Raw genomic sequence first — 22396 nt, forward strand, 5'->3', positions numbered from 1 at the left:
ATGGCAAGAGAAGCACCGCCGCAACCACGAAGGTCAGCAAGGCTCCGCGAAATGCGGGAAATATTATTGTTGGACAATGATGAACCTGCGACATATGCAGAAGCAATGATGGACCCAGACTCCGAAAAACTGCAGAGTGCCATGCAATCCGAAATAGAGTCCATGGGAGACAATCAAGTTTGGAACTTGGTTGACCCGCCTGATGGTGTTAAAGCCATAGAGTGCAAGTAGATCTATAAGAAGAAAAAGGACATGGATGGAAATGTTCACATCTATAAAGCACGACTTGTCGCAAAAGGTTTTCGACAAGTTAAAGGAGTTGACTACAATGAGACCTTCTCGCCCGTAGTGATGCTTAAGTCCATTCAGATTATTCTAGCTATAGCCGCATATTTCGATTATGAGATATGGCAGATGGATGTCAAGACAGCTTTCCTGAATGGAAACCTAGTTGAGGATGTGTATATGATACAACCCGAGGGTTTTGTCGATCTGAAAAATGCTGGAAAGGTATGCAAACTTCAGAGATCCATTTATGGATTGAAGCAAGCATCTAGGAGTTGGAACATTCATTTTGATGAAGTGGTCAAAGGGTTTGACTTCACCAAGAATGAAGAAGAGTCTTGTGTTTACAAGAAGGTTAGTGGGAGCTCTGTAGTATTTCTAATCTTATATGTGGATGACATATTGCTGATTGGAAATAACATTCCTATGCTTGAGTCCGTAAAGACTTCACTGAAAAATAGTTTTTCAATGAAGGACTTAGGGGAAGCGGCATATATTCTGGGCATTAAGATCTAAAGAGATAGATCGAGAAGGCTTATAGGATTAAGCCAAGATACTTACATTGACAAAGTGTTGAAGCGGTTCAGCATGGAAGAGGTGAAGAAAGGGTTCTTGCCTATGTCACATGGCATACATCTCAGCAAGACTCAGTGTCCTTCGATTGCTGATGAGCGGGATCGCATGAGTAGAGTGCCATATGCCTCGACTATTGGATCTATCATGTATGCGATGATAAGTACTCACCCAGATATTTCATATGCGCTGAGTATGACAAGCAGACACCAGTCTGATCCGGGTGAGAGTCACTGGACAACGGTGAAAAACATTCTTAAGTACTTGAGAAGGACTAAAGATATGTTCCTCGTCTATGGAGGTGAGGAGGAGCTCATTGTAACAGGTTACACCGATGCTAGCTTCCAAACCGATAGAGATGATTCAAAGTCACAATCAGGATTTGTGTTCACACTAAATGGTGGTGCTATTAGTTGGAATAGTTCCAAGAAGGGGACGGTAGCCGATTCTACGACAGAAACTGAGTACATCGCGGCTTCGGAAGCCGCGAAGGAGGGTGTTTGGATAAGGAATTTCCTTATTGAGCTTGGTGTGTTCCCGAATGCGTCCAGCCCATTGAATCTCTACTGTGATAACAATGGTGCAATTGCACAAGCAAAGGAGCCAAGGAATCACCAGAAGAACAAACATGTAATGCGGCGATTTCATCTCATTCGAGACTTCGTTAACCAGGGTGAGATCAAGATATGCAAAATACACATGGATCTGAACATTTCTGATCCGTTGACAAAACCACTCCCGCAGGCTAAGCATGATGCGCATGTAAGAGCTATGGGTATTAGATATCTTCTAGATTGACTCTAGTGCAAGTGGGAGACTGTTGGAGGTATGCCCTAGAGGCAATCATAGAGATGATGATATTCCATTTGTATCCATAATTTGTATATTGTGTTAATTGAATATCCATTAAAGGCTACTTGAATTGATTTGCAATTATGTGAATTGTATGTGAAACTCTTTACTTGTATGGTTATTCTAAAGTTGTCCCTAGTCAGAGTTCATGTGAGGACACATATGAATATTAGACTAGCACATGTATTAGTTGATGACTATGTTTCACAAGTCATGGATATGAAGATGTTAAACTAATAATGTGGGCACATGTGGAGACATGTGCTAGGACTGACCCAACACGAGAAGTAGTTCTCTCTTTACACAACATGTACGCTTTGTCCTTAGACCTGAGATTGTCGCATTTACTCAAGATGTGGATCGACTTACTTAGGGGCTATCAAACGCTACACCGTGACAGGGTAGTTAAAAAGGTAGCTTTCGGGTTTGTCAAGAAGCATGCTATGGGACATGGTCAATCAAGATGGGATTTGCCCCTCTCTGATTGAGAGTGATATCTCTGGGCCCCTCGAGTGATCGGATCCGAAAATGCATGGCCATGCTACGTACGGTTAAGAGTTAACCTACAAAGGGATTCTGAATCACAGGATCGAGAAAGAGCGGTCGGCTTGGAGCTAGACCAAATATCGTGAGGCAAAGGGAATAGCATGTACATAATGTTGTGATGGTTCATCTGATATGATCTTCGTGTGCGTATAGGAGTTGGCACGTCTTGCTAGAGGCCGCTACCAACTATTGGGCTGAGTAGGAGTACTCGGGCCATGTCTATACGTATCCGAACCCATAGGGTCACACACTTAAGGGGCTAGAAGCCCAATTCGGATGTGATCCGAGTTGGATTAGGTTTGGAAGTACTAATCGGCCTCGGACCTAGAGGCCCGTCAGGAACCTCTATAAATAGAGGGGTGGGGGCGCCCTAGGGTTTACACCTTTTGGTGAAACACATCTGCCGCGCCTCCCACGCCCTTGCCTGTTGCAACTCGTGGACCTAGCAGTCCGACTTGCGACGCTTTCCCTGCACGTGTGGATACCTTGGAGGTGTTGCACCTGCAGCACTTGGACGAGTGACCGACGAGCTACGACGAGCCGCCGACAAGCCACGACGAGCCGCTGATGAGCCACGACGAGCCGACGACGAGCCGCGGCATGAGGGCGATCTTGCTTCACGTGGACGAGCTGCTGAGGAGCTGCTGGACATCAACGTGATCGACTACGCACGACTACGTTGATCGACTTCGCTGCATCGACGCGAATCTACATCTTCCGCATCATTGTGTCGAGTGGTAATCCCATGATCCTTATACGGCAGTTTTCCTGGTTTACGCGGTAGAAATTTTTGATTTGCGCTAGTGTAGCCTACCTCGTATCCCAACAGCAACAATACGACTCTCACTATAATAACTAGTCGAGTTGCTAAGCATCATTTTGTACGCAACGTTGTTAGTGTACCTGCAGAAAAGCACATCACAGCTTGAACCTTCCATGCCAGCACTCACGAAAGTGTCCACAATCATTACCATTTACTATAGAAATGGCACCCATGCGTTTAACGCTGCATGGACAGCGCAACAACCGTGGAAATAGGTTCCTTTGAATAGAATCCTATAACCCTTCGCATTCTCGTGATGCGGAATTATGCACAGGTATAATAAGTGTGGGCGAACAACCATGATGATAGGCTCATTGGAATCGAACCATACCATCCTTCGCATGCATTAACATATGGAACCTGCGCACATATAATAGACGTGGGCGAAACAACCGTGATGATAGGCTCGTTGGAATCGAATTCCTATCACCCTTCACATACTCGCGATGCGGATCTCGGCACACGTATGATAGACGTGGCAACAAGTGCTGGAAGTTAGAAGATAACCAATAACTATTAGCCACCTTAAAAAGACCCAAAATTCCCCTAGGGCTCCTCGTACTAAACTCATCCTTAACGAATTTATGAATTTCTCAACTCATTTCTTGCAAATTTTAGTTAGAAAAAGTGTTTTAAGGTTTGCTGTTCTCCGTACCATGCTTCGAGCTCTGATGCCAGCTGTGGCGGAACCGCCCAAATTAACCTGACTAAAATGCATTGAAGTCACCTAACACGCGATTATGCACTTTAAGCAAGTCAACCTGGTCGACCGTTGGATTTCATCCGATTAACCACATGAATAAGATCGAGAAGCATCGCTCACGCGAAGGTGAGTAGCACAGAGGTTACAACATTCCATCACATAACTTAGTCGCACGAATTATTACATCAGAGTTCTGAAATTCAAACAAGTTGCAAGGTTCGAAAAGTCAAATAACACAAGCAGAAGCTAAACGTCGATACATGACATCACGACGGAGCCGATGATGACATCAAAAATCCCTTCCCTCGCCGTCCGAGGAGGGATCCCACTCGACTGTCCAGCCTGGAGGGAGCTGGGTAGGCCAAGTGGTTTTTGCAACCAAACTATTGACATCACCTGAAAAGATTAAGCCACAACAAGGCTGAGCAAGTAATACTCAGCAAGACTGACCCGTCCGGTGATAGCTATTTTCACCACAACTTAGACATGAAAGGCTTTCTGGCCTTGGGTTTGCTTTGCCAAAAGCGTCTATAGTTGGTCCTTACTTTCAATATTTTAGCTCATGTTCTACGTTCTTTATCCAGTCTAGATTAGCAACTATTCTAAGCAAGCATAGTTTCCAAGCAATTTATGACAATCATCAACTTAATCTTGGAATCATGTTTCATTGTTACTCAGTGCCGAATAGCGATCAAGTAGTCCCAAACTGTGAGAGGCAGACAAATCGATTTGAATTTATTAACCATGCATGGCGAACCTAATCTCACGACATCCGCGCACCACGAAGGGTCGTTTCATTTGTCAGCCGTCCCCATCGATCCCTTAGGCACGTGTCAGGGCCAACTGCCTTTGGCATGCAATGCTCATAATCCCGGCCTCTGCCATACTATGACCGCACTTGTACCCACATGATGCACCATGGGAACGACGTTCCAAGGACAGCCGGAGGGTATGCCACACCCCAGTTCAATCAGGTACTAGGCTTCCCCATCCCATACTAGGTATGAGATTAGTACTTTCAAACACTTGATCACGAACACCGACATGTTTTGACCTTAGATCAATTTCATTTAGACGGACGGGGAAAACCACCAAGTATCGAACATAAGCTCGACCCCGTCCGTCATCCTTATAGTTGCAACATAAATAAAACATTCAACTCCTATAACTCGCGAGTGACAGGAAATCACTCGACTTTTACCGGAACCTATTAAGCATTGCAACTACTCGACCTTAGCAACTGGTATTCAAACAAGGTACTAAGTTTATGCATCTAAGGTTTCATTACAACTCCTAGAAACGTAAATGCGCAATCAAGTAATCCATAATATTGCAAGCAATCAAGATAGGAATTTATGCTCCGGGGCTTGCCTTCAGGAAAAGTTAGCGGGTCCTCAGGGTCTTGCTCCGGTTCGGGCTCGCCTTCCAAGGGGTGAAGCTCCGCAGCGGGGTCTTCTTCCGGTGCCAGGTGGAGCTCGTAGGTTCCGTCGGTGAGATTTGCTTCTATACGACATGCACATGCAAACATTTAGTTGGACTCGTGCGTTTGTTCAACGACACAAGGCAAGGCTGAAAACAAGAGTCACAACAGCCATAGCAAGGCGGGGTTTACTTTCTTTTGCTTCAACGGAAGTGGTAGCTTTGAACTTGAGTTCGTGTTGAATGGCGATTGTGTACATATATAGTTTCTCGCATTTTAGAGTTGCATAGAGAGAGTGAAGGGTCGTGTTTAGGTGGTTTGGGTGCAATTAGCATAATTACTTATTTCTAAATGTTTTTATGTACCTCTTTCAATTTCCACTTATTTATCATATTAGAGTTGTGCTTTCCTTTTATTCCTCTAGGTTGATTAATTACCCAAAATGACGTCATATTCAAACAGTACTTTAAAGGCATTGATAAAATTTCAGCATCTCACTTAAGCCATCACTAGGTCACTGTAAAAGTTTGGGGCCAACGGATGACTTAAAAAGAAGTTATCTGCATTTTATTATTAAAGGTAAAATGAACTTAGCTTTTTCTATCTTTAAAGTTACTGTGCAACAGGGGGTGAAACTTAACCAGCGTATTAAGGGTAGGTTACAGGAGCTTTGGTGAATTTTTCACAATTTTTGGAGAAGATTAACTATTTATTCTATTTCCTTTGTAATTACACATGCTTAATAAGGAAGGTGCTTTTCTTTCTGATTTGCACAACAATTTACATTTTTCCTGCAAACTTCTCAGTAAAACGAAATTAACCCAACTAGTTTCACATTTTTCTGAGCTCTGGAACAATTCTTATGTAAAAAGGGAGATTTATACTTAGATTACCAAATTAAAGCCAAAATGGTGACTTATAGTGTTAGACCATAGCCCTAACCATTTTTTTGAGCTTCTACACATAGAAACAAGCATCATAGAGGTGGTTGCATAATTTTCCCACTTTTCTTCTATTTATTAGGATTTAAAAGGCCTAAACCATGATTAAAAGTATAGGATATTATTTACCATAGTAACATGAGGCAACTTATTTTTCCTAGGAACTAGACAGAACAAGGATTCCAACAAAAGTGGTTTGGCATTTTTGTAATTTTTCTACGATTTACTGGGCATTTCCAAAGTTCAAACATTTTTCTGGCTATTATTAAAAGAAAAGCCGTGGCAGACTTGCAAGCTAGCCCCTGGGTTTAAGGTTAAACTACGCAGGGGCCCTGAGTTTTTGCGCCCAGGCCCCTGGAAATAATAGGGACGATGCAATGTAGTCCCCGGGGCGCGCGCAGCGGCGGCGGGAAAATTCCCGGCGGTTCGCCGGCGAGGATAGGGCAACAAGTGGCCGGGAGGGTGCGGGGGCTCACCTGTGCTCGGTTTGGCGGGGTTGGGGCGACAGAGATAGCCGGCGGGGATCGGAACGTGGTGGCGGCGGCGGAGCTTGGCTGGCGGCGGTGCAGGCGGCGTTCCGGCGCACCGGCAGCGTCGGGGAGGCCACTGACTGCTCGGGGACGTGCGCGGAGGGGTGGCGAAGTGGGCGGCGAAGTCGCCGGAGTGCGGGGTGGCGCGGAGGGGTGAGCTCCACGGGAGCTTAGCGGCGGCGCAGAGGAGGAAGCGGTGGCGCGTGTGCGGGCGGTGGCAAAGGGGTGGCGTTGCCGGTGAGGGGACCTTTTTATAGGGCCGTGGCGGAGCGCAGGGTCGAGGTGGGGCTCCGGTGGGGGAGGGATAAGGCCGGGAGCGGTGGGTGCACGGGCAAGGTGGTCATTGGCCAGCGGCGCCATTGGGCAGAGGAGGCGGAGCTCCGGGTGGTCTCCGGTGGCGATTGGCCTTGGGCGACGCGCGTCTGGGGCTTCCGGTCTGTCGGGCGAGCGAGGCGGAGGGCTACCGTGGGGGTTGGGCGAGCGGGCGGAGGTGTGGGACGGCGTTAGCGTGGCGGCTTCTCCGGCGGACGGGCGGAGCGCGGTTGGCGGAGCAGAGCCACGACAGGAGGAAGAGGACACGCGCGCAGCCGGCGGTTGGCCAGCCCGGCGTTCGCCCCGTCCTGTTGCAGGCGCGGGTTGGGTGCCGTGGCCCTCGCCTTGTCGCGGTCGCGCCGGTGATAGGGCGCCAGCGAGCTGCCGGTGGGCAGCGGCCACGCGGCGTGCGGCGCGCGGGCGAACGTGCCCTGGCGCGCGGGCGTCGAGGCCCCCTTCGGGCAGCAAGCCCGACCAACTTTGGGGAGATCCTACTCCAGATTTCACAACACAACTTCCAAAACTCTTTTAAACAAACTTGCACAACTCTGGACGCACTTCAAACTTGGTTTAAGATGTCGGTTTAAAAAGTGAAAGGATTTGGAGAAATCTCGTGCTGGAGTTTGCTAAAAGTCTAGAAATCCAGACTTTGCCAAATTTGCTAGAGGTAGAATTTCAAGAACTTAGCTATGTTTGAGTCGATTTTTGGGCAGCTTCCATGTTGAATTAGACCAAGCTGTTATTGAAGGAGTTGCTCTCCAAACTGAGGACTTCAACTTTTATTTAGGGTATTTCTTGAGCTTAGTTCAGAAAATTGGACGAACGCCCTCGCCAAGAGGTGTACTCTGCGCAGTTTTCTAGACTTAGGATTTTAAGGCATCAGGGGTGAGTTGACTGTTTTACCTCACTTTGACCGAGGTTTTGAACAGGTTCTAGCCCGATTTGGACCTGGGTCAGTGTAACAAAGTTGGAACACACTCGAGGGACTACAACTTTCATCAAGGGCCTGACTTGAGTTTAGATAGGAATTCGTGAGATAAAAGCTTGCAAAGTTGGAGGAAAACTCGAATTCCAGGACTTCAGAGGTTTTTAGGGTTCTTTAGTACTCCGGTTTTAAATGCTGTTTTTGACTTCTTTCTACTCCGAATTAGTCAAAGAGCATTTAACAAAAGTTGTTTGAATTTAAAATTTTTACAACTCTTATTTGGGCAGAAATTTAAGTTTGCATATAAAATTCCAAGTTTTATTTCAAACTCCAAAAGAGCTTCTTAGGGTTATAATGGTCATTTCACCTCTTTAATTAGGGATTAACCACTAGTTTATACTTAAAAGCACTTAATTTAGGTAGAGTTGTTACAATGAGGCAGCCAAAGATGCAGAGGTGGGCGACCGCCGGCTTGCACCCATGCCAAGCCTTGTATGGTGTCATGTCATCGAGAGCTTTGGTGGGCGAGCAGTTGAGGATGTAGACGGCTGTCAGCACCGCCTCTCCCTAGAAGATGACCGACATCCCTCTCTGCTTGAGGAGGGCCTGAGCCATGGCCTCCACCGTCTAGTTGTGCCACTCAACGACATTATTCTGCTGCGGGGTGTACAGCGTGGAGTAGTGGCGCTGGATCCCCCGTCGGCACAGTACAACGCGAACTCAGCCGCCATGAACTCACCGCTGTTGTCGGTACGTAGCACGTGCAGCTTGTGGCCACACTCATTCTCTGCAACAGCTTGAATGTGCTTGATGGCGTCCGCAGCAACTCCCTTGGTGTCGAGGAGGACCACCCACATGTTTCGGGAGACATCATCGACGAGCAGTAGGAAGTAGCACCGTCCTTCAGGTGTAGCTGGTGTCACCGGCCCGCAGAGGTCACCATGCACGAGCTCGAGCTGCATCTTGGCTGAAAGCTCGCTTGGCGAAGGAAGGGGCGTCGCCTCTGCTTCATTATGACGTAGGTGCCACAGAGCTGCTCCACGTGGTCGACGCACGGCATGCCCCGCATCATATCCTCAGTGGCGAGCCGCTTCAGGGCCTTGAAGTGGAGGTGCCCAAAGCGCTCGTGCCACCACCAAGCCTCGTCGTCGCGGTGAGCAGCAAGGCAGAGGGGTTGCGCCACCTCCGCGTAGAGGACGTAGAGGTGGTTGCTCCCTCTCTCCACCTTAGCGAGTAGGCATTGTCATCAATCCCAGATTTGGAGCACTCCATCATCGATCTCCACGCGTGAGCCACTCTCATCCAGCTGCCCAAGGCTAATGATAGAGTTTCTCAGTGCGGGGATGTAGAAGACTCCGGTGAGGAGTCAGTGCTCTCCAGTCTTGATGACGAGAATGACAGAGCCGATGCCCTTGATGTCCATGGCTGAAGAGTCGCCGAACTTGGCAGAGCCGCGTACGTCGACGTTCAGGTCAGAGAAGTACTCCCTGCGCCCGGTCATGTGGTGCGTGGCACCACTGTCGAGGAACCAGCCATCGATCTTGTCATCACCGGTACCGTCGCTGAGGAAGACGTGTGCGCGCGGCTCGTCGAGGTGGAGGAGAGCCGTCGTGGGCGATGCCAGTGGAAGTAGCTTGATGCTCCTATGAGCTAGGAACAGAGCCAGCTCCTCCTCCTCCACACCCTGCGCGATGTAGGCCTAGCCATGCCTCGGCTGACGACACTCCCAAGCTCAATGGCCAGTCCTGCCACACTTGTGGCACTTGTCGCCTCGTGCCGTCTTGCGCTTGCCGGCTGCACCGCACTGGGTGCCTCCTCACGCCCCACCCTCGGTGCCTCTTTGCGCCTTGGGCGCCTTGTGCTGCTTGCCGCGCTTGCGGCCACCTGTCGAGGAAGAAGGCTCCCCCTCCTTCCACTCCTTCTAGTAGATGAGCCACCTCTCCTCGGTGAGTTGGAGCTGACCACCGAAGATGATCTCCCACCAGAAGAAGGCTCGTTGCAGTCATCGAATGCCTTGAGTCGCCCCGTCAGCTCCTCGATCGACACAATCGAGAGGTCAAGCAGCATCTCGATGGAGATAGCGAGCTGTGAGTACTTCTTCGAGACTACGCGTAGGAACTTCGCTACATCTTTCTCCTCATTGATCTTGTCATCACCGTACCGCTCCAGTCGCTACATCAGGCTGGAGAGCCGGAGGGCAAAGTCATTGACGTCCTCGCCCAGCTTGAAAGCCAGAAGATCCCACTACTGCCGAAGCTTCTACAGAGTGGACTTGCGGGCGCGATCGCTGCCAACTCGGGCCGCAGCGATAGCGTCCCAAGCAGCCTTGGCAGTCCTCTTGCTCAAGAGGTTCGCCGCCATCTCCATCGGGACCGCAGCGAGCAACGCCTTGAGTGCTCGCTGGTCCTCATGGATGTCAACATCGCCGTACAGGACCGCATCCCACATCTCCCGCACCTAAAGTTTCACCTTCATCACCGAGGACCACTCCATGTAGTTGGTATTCGTCAACATCGGCCACTACGTGCTGCCGACGGACTCTCGGATGATGGCCTTCACGACCCTCGGGGGTCGGTGCCCGGAGTTGAGGTTGGAGTCGTAGTTGGAGTCGAGCCCAGAGTTGTGGATGGAGCTCCTCCTGCTCCGAGAACGCCCGCCATCTGCGCCTTGATGCAGGTCCTGGACCCACCAGTGCACCCCCACGTTCCGCCGCCGGTCCTCGTCCTCCGACTCGGGACGGTCACCGTGCACCTCGGCACCGGCGCCCTATGCCACGCGCCTCAGCTGCATCTTGTCACGACGCACCATCTCATGCATCGCCTCTGCCTCCTCGTGCAGCCGGTCGGCCTCGAGAGGCCGCTGGGTGGCGGCTGCCGTTGTCGCCTGTGCCTTCTTCATGGCTAGGTAGGCTGCCTTGGCTGCACGCACCACCGCGGCTTCCACAGCCACCGCGCGTGCTGCCTGAACTGCAGCCACCTCTCGCGCCTCAGCGTCGCGCAACTGTGCTACCACCGCCACGGCCTCCTCCCGCCGTCGCTCCTCCGCCGCCGCCTCCGTCTTGGCCACCACCCTGCGGTGCCGCCCACTGGTCGTGGCCGAGTGGTGGGAGGAGGAGGCCCGTGAGGCTCGCGAGCGGGTCGGGGAGCGTGCCAGGCGCACTGGCATCGCGCCGGCCGCGCGCCCCTCATCATCGGCCACCGGACCAGCACCTCCTGTCGCCCGCCTGGAACCCTCTTGTCACTCGAGGAAAAAAGGTCAGAGAAGGGAACCTCACTGCCTGCTTCGGCCACCTGATGCCAGTCACTGCCACCCACACGCGCGCTCCTGTGCGCGCTCGAGACCAGCACCTTCGCCTGGCCACCGCGCGCCACCCCCTGCAGCACCTTCGCACACCGCTACCGCGGCCCGTGCTGGTCTGCCCGATTCGCACTACCTCCACTGCCGCTGAATCGAGGCCGCCGCCTCCTCCTCCGAATTGAGTCGCCTCCACCCCACTAAATCAATCCGCGCCCCTCCTCAATCCGCGCGTGCCGCTGCTCGATCTGCACGGGAGAGGGGCCGCGCCGTCGGATCCAGACGTGGGGAAGGTAGGGTAGGGTGTCTGCCAACTGGGGAGGGTGTGCTGGTGGGGTGGGCCCACGCCGCTGGGTGGGGTTTCGGGAGAGAGGTGGGAGCACGGGAGAGAGAGAGGTGGGGAGAAAGAAGGGTCTGGTAGCAATTGTTAGCTCAAAATGATCTTTTTCTCATTCCCCACCCCACAAAGGGATCCTTAAGGGTACATATAGGCCAACCATAGTAGGTGGCTTAGAAGGTAGGTAAAGCATCTGAAAAGCATTAAAAAGGTATCTAAGTAGATAAAGTACATATAGATAGATAAAACGCATACCCAACACACACATGAGTTATTCTATCACACATGACGCTTTCAGTAGTTTTCAGGGTCTGAAACTTGAAATGCCTATTCGGAACGCTTCCGGTCAGAAGAATACATCAACCCGAATACTATCGAAAACAGAAGGACTTGCTGACATTTCTGAAGCTATCAGCAAAAAGAAGTACAGTCCATTCTCATGTCGTTGTATCTGAAGGAGCGGAACTTCTGATTCAGAAGGGATGAACTGTGATGCTGTTGTCAAAAGTCTTGCTCTTGTATATAGATTTCCATTTGGCCTGCGGCCCGTGGGCCGGCCCACAGCACGACATTTTGGCCTGGTACAGGCACGGCCCGGCACGGCGGCCTTGCAGGCCGGGCCTTGGCTGCTGCCTCAGCACGTGGGCTAGCCCGGCACGGCCTGGCCCATTTGGCCCATGGGCCAGCAACAGTTGGCACGGCCTGTTTAGGCCTGCCAGGCCTGCCTCGGCCCGGCCATCGGCCGTATATAACGCCGGCGCCAACCTGCCCCCGGCCGAAACCCTACCCCCCTGCTCCCGCATTGAGCCGCCTCTCGCCCTCGCCCAGTCGCCCTCTCCAGCACTCCCCCCGCTCCCTCCCGGCTTCTCGCCTCCTCCCCTAGATCCTCCGCCGTCCTTGCCCACCGTCGGCTCACCGGTGGCCCCTCCGCCTCCCTCCCCCGTAACTGCTTCTCCACTCTCAGATCCGGCGTCCTCGCCCACCGCCAGCTTGCCGGTGGCCTCTCCACCTCCCTCCCCCCGTAACTGCTCCTCCACTTTCAGATCCGGCGTCCTCGCCCGCCGCTAGCTTGCCGGTGGCCGTTCTGCCTCCCTCCCCTCATAACTGCTCCCCCACTCTCAGATCCGGCGTCCTCGCCCACCGCTGGCTTGCTGGTGGCCCCTCCGCAGCTCCGCTTCCCTACCTCTGTAACTGCTTCTCCCCTAGTCCCCTCTCAGATCCGGCGTCCTCGCCCGCCGCCAGCTCACCGGTCACCCATCTGCCTCCCTCCCCGTAACTCTGCTTCTCCCTTAGCCCCTCCGGCCCTCCGCCTCATAGATCCGCCTCACTCCCTGGTTCCCCACCGTTGCGGTTCGTCTTCTCTGGCTCCGGGCTCCGGCTGCGCAGGTAAACAACCTCTTCTCGTTCCTCTTCTTCTTCGACCCCTCGCAGATCCGCCTCCCTCACTTTTCTTCTCTTGTAGGTCTCCTACAGGGGCCACGCGTCATTGAGGAATGGAGCCGCCGAGGTGACGACTTCAATGGTGGAGGGCTCGAGGGTGTGTTCCGGGTGTGCTCGAGGATGGACGACGACTATCCAACCTGCCTCAATGATGAGTTGCGGCTGATGGGGGAGACCGGAGATGATGATTCTGATTTGGAGGCGGATCGGCGGGCGCTGCTCGGTGGTGCCGTCCCCGATGCTCAGCCAGGTCGTGGAGATTCTCCACCACCTGCTGCTGCTGGCTCTGGTGCTAGTCCGGGCTCGGAGAGTATGGGCAGCAAGAGGACTCGTTCTTGCACCTCTAAGGTGTGGGATGACTTTGAGCCACTGTACGAGGTAAGGTATAACAAGAGGGTAAGAACTGGTGCTAAGTGCCTATATTGCAAGAAAGTTTATTCTGGTAAGTCTGCTAGTGGTACTAGACACTTGCATAGGCACCTTCCAAAGTGTCCAGTCTTGCTAGGTGCTTCACGTATGGCTCAGTCCGAACTCAAGTACAATCCTAATGGCTCTCTCCATATGTGGGAGTACAATCCTGATGTTGCTCGTATCCAGTTGTGCAGATTGATTGCTGACTAGACCTTCCTTTATGCTTTGGTGAGTCTGATGCATTTGAGGAGTATATTAATATTGCTCATAATCCTAGATTCAGTTGTGTGTCTAGGCAAACCACCACCAGAGATTTTGTTAAGTATTTTGATGAGCGTCGTACTAAACTCGTGGCTTCTTTGCAATCTGTTTCCTCTGTTGCTCTTACATCTGACATATGGTCTAGTAATGCTAAGGAAGATTACCTTAGTGTGGTTGCTCATTATGTGAATGCTGATTGGCAACTAGAGAAGAGGATCTTAGGCCTTCGTTTAATTGATGTTTCTCATAATGCTGATAATATTGCTGAGCGCATTACAGCTGTTGCTACTGATTATGGTTTAAATGATAAGATATTTTCTATCACACTGGATAATGCATCGGCAAACACTGCCACCATTCGTAAGCTTCATCCTTCACTGACTGGTTACATGGGTAAACTTTTTTTTCATCAGCGTTGTGCTTGTCACATCATTAATCTTATTGTTAAGGCTGGTCTTGATGTTTTCAAGCCTATGCTTAGTTCATTTAGAACTACAATTTCATTCCTGAATTGTTCTAACCAACGTATTGCGGCATACAAGTCATATTGCATTGCTGTTGGTGTCCGTCCTCGTAATTTTGCTTTGGACATGGATGTTAGATGGAATTCAACTTATCTCATGTTGAAGCATCTATTGCCCCATAAGACCACATTCCATTAGTTCATAACCACTCAATATGGTTTGGTTGAAGGTCAAACAATTCTGACAGAATTACACTGGTATATCGCTGAAAAGATTCTGATATTTCTTGAACAATTCTATGATTCTGCTGTTATTCTGTCGGGTGTTTACTATCCTACTGCTCCATTAATCTTGCATCATATTCTTGAGATAGCTGGGCACCTTAATTTCTATGCTAATGATGCTGATCTGAAACATGTTGTTGCACCCATGAGGTCTAAGTTCTTAGATTATTGGTCTGATATACCTATGCTTTATGCCTTTGCTTTTATATTGGATCCTCGAGCTAAGATTACTGGTTTTAGCAATGTGCTTCAGCTGATGTCTCAGCTAACTGGTAAGGATTATTCTAGTTACTTAACTGATGTAAGAGCTGAATTGTCTACAATCTTTGGCAAATATGAAGCTAAGTATGGTTCTGTGAGGATGCATAGGGCCACTCAGCCAGGCCCTGCAGGTAAGAAGAAGACTGCTTGGGGTAAGATCTTTGGTTCCCAGGCTGCTTCATCTACTTATTCTGCTGCTAGCCTTGGTGCTGGCCTTGGTTCTACTTTTGTTTCCTCCTCCTTGTCTAGGAGACAATCTGCTAGTGCTTTGTTGCAAACTGCTCAAACAGGTGCCTCTCTTGTTGCTGCTTCTGAACTGTCTGCTTACCTAGACAGTGACACTATCAATCAATATGATGATGACTTCAACATATTGACCTGGTGGCATGAGCATAAGTTATCATATCCTGTTCTATCTATCTTAGCTAGGGATGTTATGACTGTGCCTGTCTCTACTATATCTTCAGAATCTGCATTTAGTACCACCAGCAGGATCATTGAGGAGCGACGACGTCGTCTGACCCCTGAGATGGTGGAGATCTTAGCTTTCATCAAGGATTGGGAGTAAGGAGATGCAAGACTGCAGCATACCGTTGACGATACCGAATTTGAAGAGTCATTTGAGGATTTGTATCTTGATGAGTACGATTTCTAATCTCATTTACTTCTTCTGCAGCATACTTGTTAGTTGTTACTTGAAGATCTCTAATCCTCCTATCATTTTTTGCAGAAGCTAGATGCCTGCTGCCCTGTTGGTGCTCTGTCAGTGTTCAGGAGCAAGTTAGAACTCAGAAGCCTCATGCTGTTGTGCTTGTGTAGGTCTTGTGACTTGTGAGTTGTCAGTTGAGTTGTGAACTTGTGTGATTGTGTATCTGAACAATGAACTTCGATGAGCTGGCTATACTCTTTTTTCCTTTGTAGGATTTTCTCACGAGGTGTGAGTTTTTACCTACAAAGGTTTTTAATGAGGCAGCAATACAAACAGCTCAAAATAATATTCAAATTTGTTTGTGTTATTGTGATTGTGAATTTGTGTGAATCTTTGTGAATCTTTGTGAATCAGTTGAACATGTGAATCTGTGAATATGTTGAAACTAAGTTTCTGTGAATATGTTGAAACTAAGTTTTGAATTTGGCTTTGAAACTGTGAAAATGTCTTAGTGTGATAAATTTGATTCTGGTGAGGGGTTTTTATTAACACGTGTCACGGGCTGGCACGGGCACGGTGCGGCTGTTAAGGCCCGCCGGGCCAGCGGGCCGGCATGGCCTGCGTAAGAAGGTAGCAGACCGGGCCTAGGCCGCTTATTCAGCACGCGGGCTGGCCCGGCTCGGCACGACAGTTAGGCGGGCCTAAACAGGCCGGGCCTATTCGTGCCCGTGCCAGGTCGAGCCGGGCCGCCCGTTTGGCTATCTACGCTCTTGTATTCCTTCCTGTGCATCAACATCTGGGTACAGTAGTTCTCAGCAGCTGGATTTATTTGCAAAGGAACAAGTAAAACAGTTAGGCGCTAGGCGGCAAGTATTGGTGATGCAATCGTGGAAGCAGTCCAAAAGAAGGCATTGAATAAAAAACATGGCATTTCTGGACAGTTCATCAAAGTAGTGGAACCATTTTTTGAACTAACGAGTTAACAGTTTCTATGTTGTGACTATTTGTAGCATCTATCCCTCACAGCAAATTCAAGACTGCTCTGAGCATATGAGCTAACACTACATAGTTGCTCTGTTCTCATCAGTATGATCAACTGAACACCTTTCATAAGCAGAGAAAACAGATAGCAAGTTCTACACAGGCTGACAGGCTACTGAAAGAACTGAAAGGCTCTCACCTTTTGACCCGGTGGTGAAGACGACGATCTCCATTATCTGCTCGTCGTCTGGCAGGTCGATGATCAGAGGGGTCAGCCGCCCCCGGGAGCCGGCCCGCACGCACAGCGTGATGTTTTGGGAGTCCTCTTCACCCAGTTCGTTCGCTAAAACTTCCCTCAGTCGAGACACGGACCGGCCATTGAACCACAACGTGCTCCAGACGAGCGCGTTGAGCTCCTCTTGATCGTTCGCCCGCACGTACCGGATTCTCCGCCGAAACACCGGAGGTGCCGGCACAGACCGGAGGCGCCCGCCGCGCATCGGGCCACCGGGCAACGCTGGAGGCTGTTGCAATGGAGCAGACAGTTCCGAATGAACAATTCTGAATTCACGTTGCGATGAGAACGAAATGTTCGGACTCAGATAACCAGTCCTAGACTCCAAATAGACATCATGCGAAAGAATTAGAACATGTGAATGACAGGAACGATAACAAGTACTGCTCCTTAGGAGCGCAGTCTACAACGAAAGAATTGTACTCTAACAAAGAATTGAACCAAGATTCAGAACTAACAGCCTCATTCACAAGGAGAAGAATCCAATCATCATGTTTGAGTGCTTATTGCAAACTGACTAAGAAAATCGCAGACTCGATGAGTGGAGTTCAGTTCAATGCAGAAGGGGACGGCGAACTCACCGCAATCACATCTGGAAGTTCTGGCGGGCCCTCTCTCGGGGGAATGGCCTCGACTACCCAACTCATCATCTCGCTCGGGTGGTCGAAGTTGCGCCACGGGCCGTACCTCCGGTTGCGCATGACGACGTCGCCAGTCCCGTCCCCCTCGTCGGAGGCCTCCGACATGACGGTGCGGCGCCTCCAGGCGCTGTAGTCGCGCTGGACGATGAGGCCGTGGCCCGGAGGCGCGCCATGGCGCGTCATGGAGAGGTACCGGCCGTAGGCGGTGCTGTGGAAGAGAAAGTAGCTGACGCCGCCGCGGACGACGCGGTGCACCGCCCACGTCGCGTTCAGCGACGCCCGGTGCAAGCTCAGGGAGACGCCGAACCCGTCCTCGTTGGCGTAGAGGTACGCGTCGTGCACGGCTCTGCAGCCGCACGTGCACCCCGTCCCAGAGGAGCTCCATCGCCGGCTGGCTCTTCTGCTTCGGGGGACGGCGGCGTGCGAGGGCGTGGGTTTCTCGGCGCTGTGGCGAGGGGAAGGGGAGGGAGAGCGAGGAGTTCGTTGCGAGGCGGTTACGTTTGGGCGCCGAGGCCGAGGCGGGGTATTTCAAGCGCAGGTCGCCAGGTCGGTTGCTGAACATGCCAGCTGTGCACCGGCGGCCAGCCAGCGCTAGCTCCAGCCGCTGTCATGTGGGGCCAAGGGCGATGGAGTTCCTACTACTATTAGGCTTTCAGGACGTTCAATTTTCTCCTGTCCTGATGGACGACTCGTGTCTCGCCTCCTGTAATCAGAGCGTCATCACAAGAATGATATAGCGCTGTTCCCCATGACTGATCATATTGTTGTACTCGTGATAACAGAAGCTGTAAATTGCCTTGTGCAGTGTAGGTCAGATGTTCAGAGGCCTTCGGTAATTGTTGCATGTAGTATCATCTTCTTGGCCTTTTGGGTTCGACTTGTGTTTGACAAATTCAACAGAAATTATCAGATTCATATATTATCACAGCAGTTCAGAAAATAATTTGTGGCAATAATTTGATTCATTGACTGTAAATTTCAGGGTTTCTTTTCACTTGTAAATTGCCTTGTGCCGATCTATTCACTGGATGTTTTTTCCCTCAACTGTTACAAGTTTTTTTTTAACGGATGGCAAGAGTTTTGCCAAATTTTTATAGTAGAGAAGCAGCAAAAAAACGAAATACAGCTAGTGGAGCCAACCGGCCCCCCCACTTGGCAAAGAACAACCGACACCCAACTAAACAGAGAAAAAAAAACGCAGAGAAAACGAAAAAACTAAAGGAGGTTTCAGCTTGCACTCTGCTTGGACAACTGTAGTTGCTGGTGGTCTTCCTTTATGAGGTAAGCTACCTCCTCCACGGTCTTGCTTTGATGGTTAAATGTCCTACGGTTTCTTTCCTTCCATATGTTCCACCAAAAATATATGACCGATCGGTCCATTTGTGGCTGGTAGATGCTGTAGGGTAAACCATGTTGCTAAATTATTCCAGACCGTTGTGGTTTATGTGCGGTTGCATAAATGTGTCAATGTTTCCGGCTCAATGTTGCAAAGTTTGCAGATCGGGTTGTGTGGCCATCCCCTTTTTGCCAATTGTCTGTCGTAAGAATTTTTCTATGTAAAAGAATCCAGGCAAATATCTTGCATTTGGGTTCTACTTTTGCTTTCCACACCAGAGTAATGTTTGTTTTCTTTGTTCGTCCTTGCAACTGGATGAGGTATGCACTTTTGGACGAGTATTTGCCATCCCCTGTCCAGCGCCATTTGATGCCATCATCAATGTCTGGGTTGCGCTATTGCACGTTGATTTCCTCCCATAATTGGACATATTCTCGTATTTCCTCTCTGGTTGTGAGGATCCAACCAGTAGTTGTTTTGTAGCGCTTTTGAGACTGAAATTTTTTCATCTTGACTTCTGGAAAAGTATCGGCACAATGTTTTCAGGAGCTGATCCATTTATCCAAGAGGAGTGCCAGAAAATAGCCTTCTTGCCGTTACCTACTGTCACTATGGTTGAAGAATTGAAAAGCTCTCTATCAGCTTTGGTACAAGGGATATCAAGTCCTTTCCAAGGTTTGTCGTCACTTTTCCATTGAAACCAACACCATCATAACCGAAGGGCCCTTGCTAGCCTTTCTACGTCCAGAATGCCCAATCCTCCCCATTCCTTTGGCATACATGTCGTTGTCCAGTTAACCAAGCAACGTCCTTCATGAACTTTCTCCGGTTCTTCTCCTTTCCATAGAAAATCTCGCTGCAACCGATCAATCTGCTTTATGAGCCACTTGCGTACCGGGAAGATCGTGAGGTGGTAGATAGGTTGGCACGTCAGCACACTAACTGGTACAAGTTACAACCCCAATGCATGCTGCCTGGTTTTTTTTGCTTGTTTCCTTGTGAATTCAGCGGCTTTGGAGTTGTGGGGCCCAGATGTCGATGCACCATAGAGAAATACAAGAAAAAGGTTTCTAACCAGGACCGAAGGACGTCACACTTCATCTCTTCACAGTGAAATGTATTTCTGCTTCAGATAAAATGAGATGAGAATCAGCTTGGTACTACCAGTAGGGTAGATGTGTTCTCCTGACCGAAAGCATTTACAATTGGCCATTCAGTTTTGAGAACTTAATTTTTTCTGAATGCATTAGGTGGAAACAATGCTTGAACAACTTTCCATACAATATATCAGGAAAAGGAGAGTTGATGAAGTTCCGAGCGGTGTTTCGCACAAAAAAAAAAAGAAGTTCTGAGCGGTGTGCGATTTTCGGTTCATGACTCAAAAAAAAAAGAAGAAGTTCTGAAGCAGTGGTACGTACTTTTGATTTCTGAAGAGATGAACTCTGATATTGGGTACAGTAAACATTGACTGTACCATGTGATGTATCAGGAGCAAGGTGCAGAGTAAACACCAGTATGTATATCAGTATTATCACCAAACAGAAAGGTGGTAACTACAACTAATGTTACTTTGCAAAATCGTTCAAGCATTATTTCCACGTAATTCTTTCACCAAATTGTAAGATCCGAAATTAACAGGCCAATGCAAACTGCTTCCAGTCAGCACAATCATGAAACTTACTACCAATAACAGGAGGATATATGATCATGCAACGCTATGTTGTTGAAGCTGTACACTTTACACAGATATTCAACCACACGTAAACGATCCAGCTATTATTTTCATTTTATGAACAAAAGCTAGCTTCAACAAATGATGACTGTATAGTTGATGTATTTATCACACAATAGCCATGATTTGCAAAGTAGACATCAATGTCTATTCGTGTTATCACCCAATCGAGATGCAAAAAGGTTCAAGCATTATTTCCACATAATGCTTTCAGAAATTTGCAAGTTTCAAAACTAAAAGGACAATTCAAACCGCACTTCTGATCAGTACAACGCAGCTAGCAAAACTGGAGTTCCCGAGTTTTCTAATCAGCTGAGAAAATTCAAAAGAAATCATGATAATATTATATCGTTTGTGTGGTTGAAGCTCTGTGTACAACTTCATCAACGTAGCGTAGTGTTACAGATCAGTTCCCCCATGCTATTAGTCCTCAATTTTCTGCACGACAGCTGAAAGCGTTGCATTGCCGCGCCAGATGGAAAGGATTGTCTCTCCAAAACTTCATATGAGGACAGAATACAGCACGGATTTTTTTTTGGGACGAAGGACATGTTTGTTCGTTAGTTCTTTCCATGCAATCACTAGGGAATGCACCTTTCGTCCACGGCCTCAGTACTGGTTGGATTTTGGCCCGATACTAATAAGAGCATTAGCTACCTTTAGTATCAGGTGGAGCCCCACCCGATACTAAGGGGATCACTCGATCTCACAGACTCGTCACAAACTCATCTTCTTATCCTCCCACTCGATCTCCTCTCTTCTCTCTCTGTGTCTCTTCTCTCTCTCGATCTCCTCTCTCACCCTTACACTCTTGAGCTCTCCTCTGCCTCTCGAGCTCGCGGCGGCGGCGGTGGCAAGTGGGAGCCGGCGGAGGGGCCAAGCGGGTGGGAGTCGGCGGAGGCGGCGATGGGGCCGGGGGTCGAGCGGAGGCGGAGGCAGAGGTGGCAGGGCCGGGCGGAGGTGGAGGGGGTCAGGCGGACGGAGGAGGGCAACGGGGTCGGTGGAGGCAGCGGAGGGGGGGAGCAGGGTTCGGTGGTGGGGGAGAGGGCGTCGGGGGATTTGATTTGTTTTTATTTTTTAATAGTCCTTTAGTATCGGTTATTTCAACTGGTACTAAAGGCTCTTTTTTATACCGAATTACTGCGAAATTGGTACTTCCCAGCTCAATCCACGTTTGGCATGCCCTGCAATTTTCTGCTCGATGGGCTTGGTGAGCACGTGCATTCGGGAACAGCTCTCCTCACAGACCTCAGCGATCCAGCTCCGGCTCAACGGGCAAGGGCCGTCGCCAAGGGCGTTGCCGAACACGCCGACGCCCGACAGCGAGGAGGACCCGCCAGGCGGAGACCTGAGGAGCACCAACGGCTTCTACCTTGGCGCCGCCAGCGCCGCGCGTTTTTGGATGCCAACAAGGCCACGCGGCGCGTTCTTGGACGTCAACAAGGGCAGCCCGCGGCACCGCCGCCGCTGCGCGTTCCAGGACATCACCACGGCCACGCCGTGCAGCCGAGGTTTTTGTCCCCGCCCATCACCACGGGTCCACGGCCACGGCGGGCCTCGTCTAGGCTTTCTTGGTTTCCAACGCGGCCAGGCCGCACCGCGTCAGATTCAGGGCGGTCCTGGTCAGTACTACGGAGAAGATCCACATGGAGAAGAAGCCGCGGCTGGAGTACGGTTCGCCGCCGCCACAGCCTCAGGGCGCCGGCGCGGAGTTGCGGGCAGCGACATGTCAAGCTGCGTGGTCCAAGCTGCCACGTCCCAAGAACAAGGCCAATGCAGCGACATGGACGCCAACGCCAAGATCTTCCAAGAAGCAAAGCCCCTGCTCACGCTGTCGCTGCCGCAGGAGGCCCCTGGAACGGCCAAAAGCGTATTGAAATGCTTCCAAAACTGCTTACGTTTCGAACTCAGCTCAACATTCGCCACCTCACAAACAAAATTTTACAAGCAACAGTCGGATTGCCTTCCACAAACAAAATTACTTGACCTTTTGTTTACCGAAAGTATATTGAAGTTTTATTAGATCCGCCTCACACATTTTTACAAGTCCCTGCAGGTATTAAGCTTAAATGCCTCACGGTGGAAAGTCCGCATTCCTTC

General features: G+C 50.0%; 1 protein-coding gene across 1 annotated transcript; it reads right to left on the reverse strand.

Moving 5' to 3' along the window:
* Positions 1 to 16447: 16447 nt before the first annotated feature.
* On the reverse strand, positions 16448 to 17839 carry LOC117851266 (uncharacterized). The gene is made up of 3 exons (XM_072293391.1): positions 17727 to 17839; positions 17169 to 17574; positions 16448 to 16816 (listed from the first exon to the last, which is right to left on the reverse strand). Exons 1-3 carry the CDS (start codon positions 17837 to 17839, stop codon positions 16448 to 16450), a joined length of 888 nt encoding a protein of 295 aa, XP_072149492.1.
* Positions 17840 to 22396: the final 4557 nt, after the last annotated feature.

The sequence above is a fragment of the Setaria viridis genome, chromosome 4, assembly GCF_005286985.2.
Source record: "Setaria viridis chromosome 4, Setaria_viridis_v4.0, whole genome shotgun sequence".
NCBI lineage: Eukaryota > Viridiplantae > Streptophyta > Magnoliopsida > Poales > Poaceae > Setaria > Setaria viridis.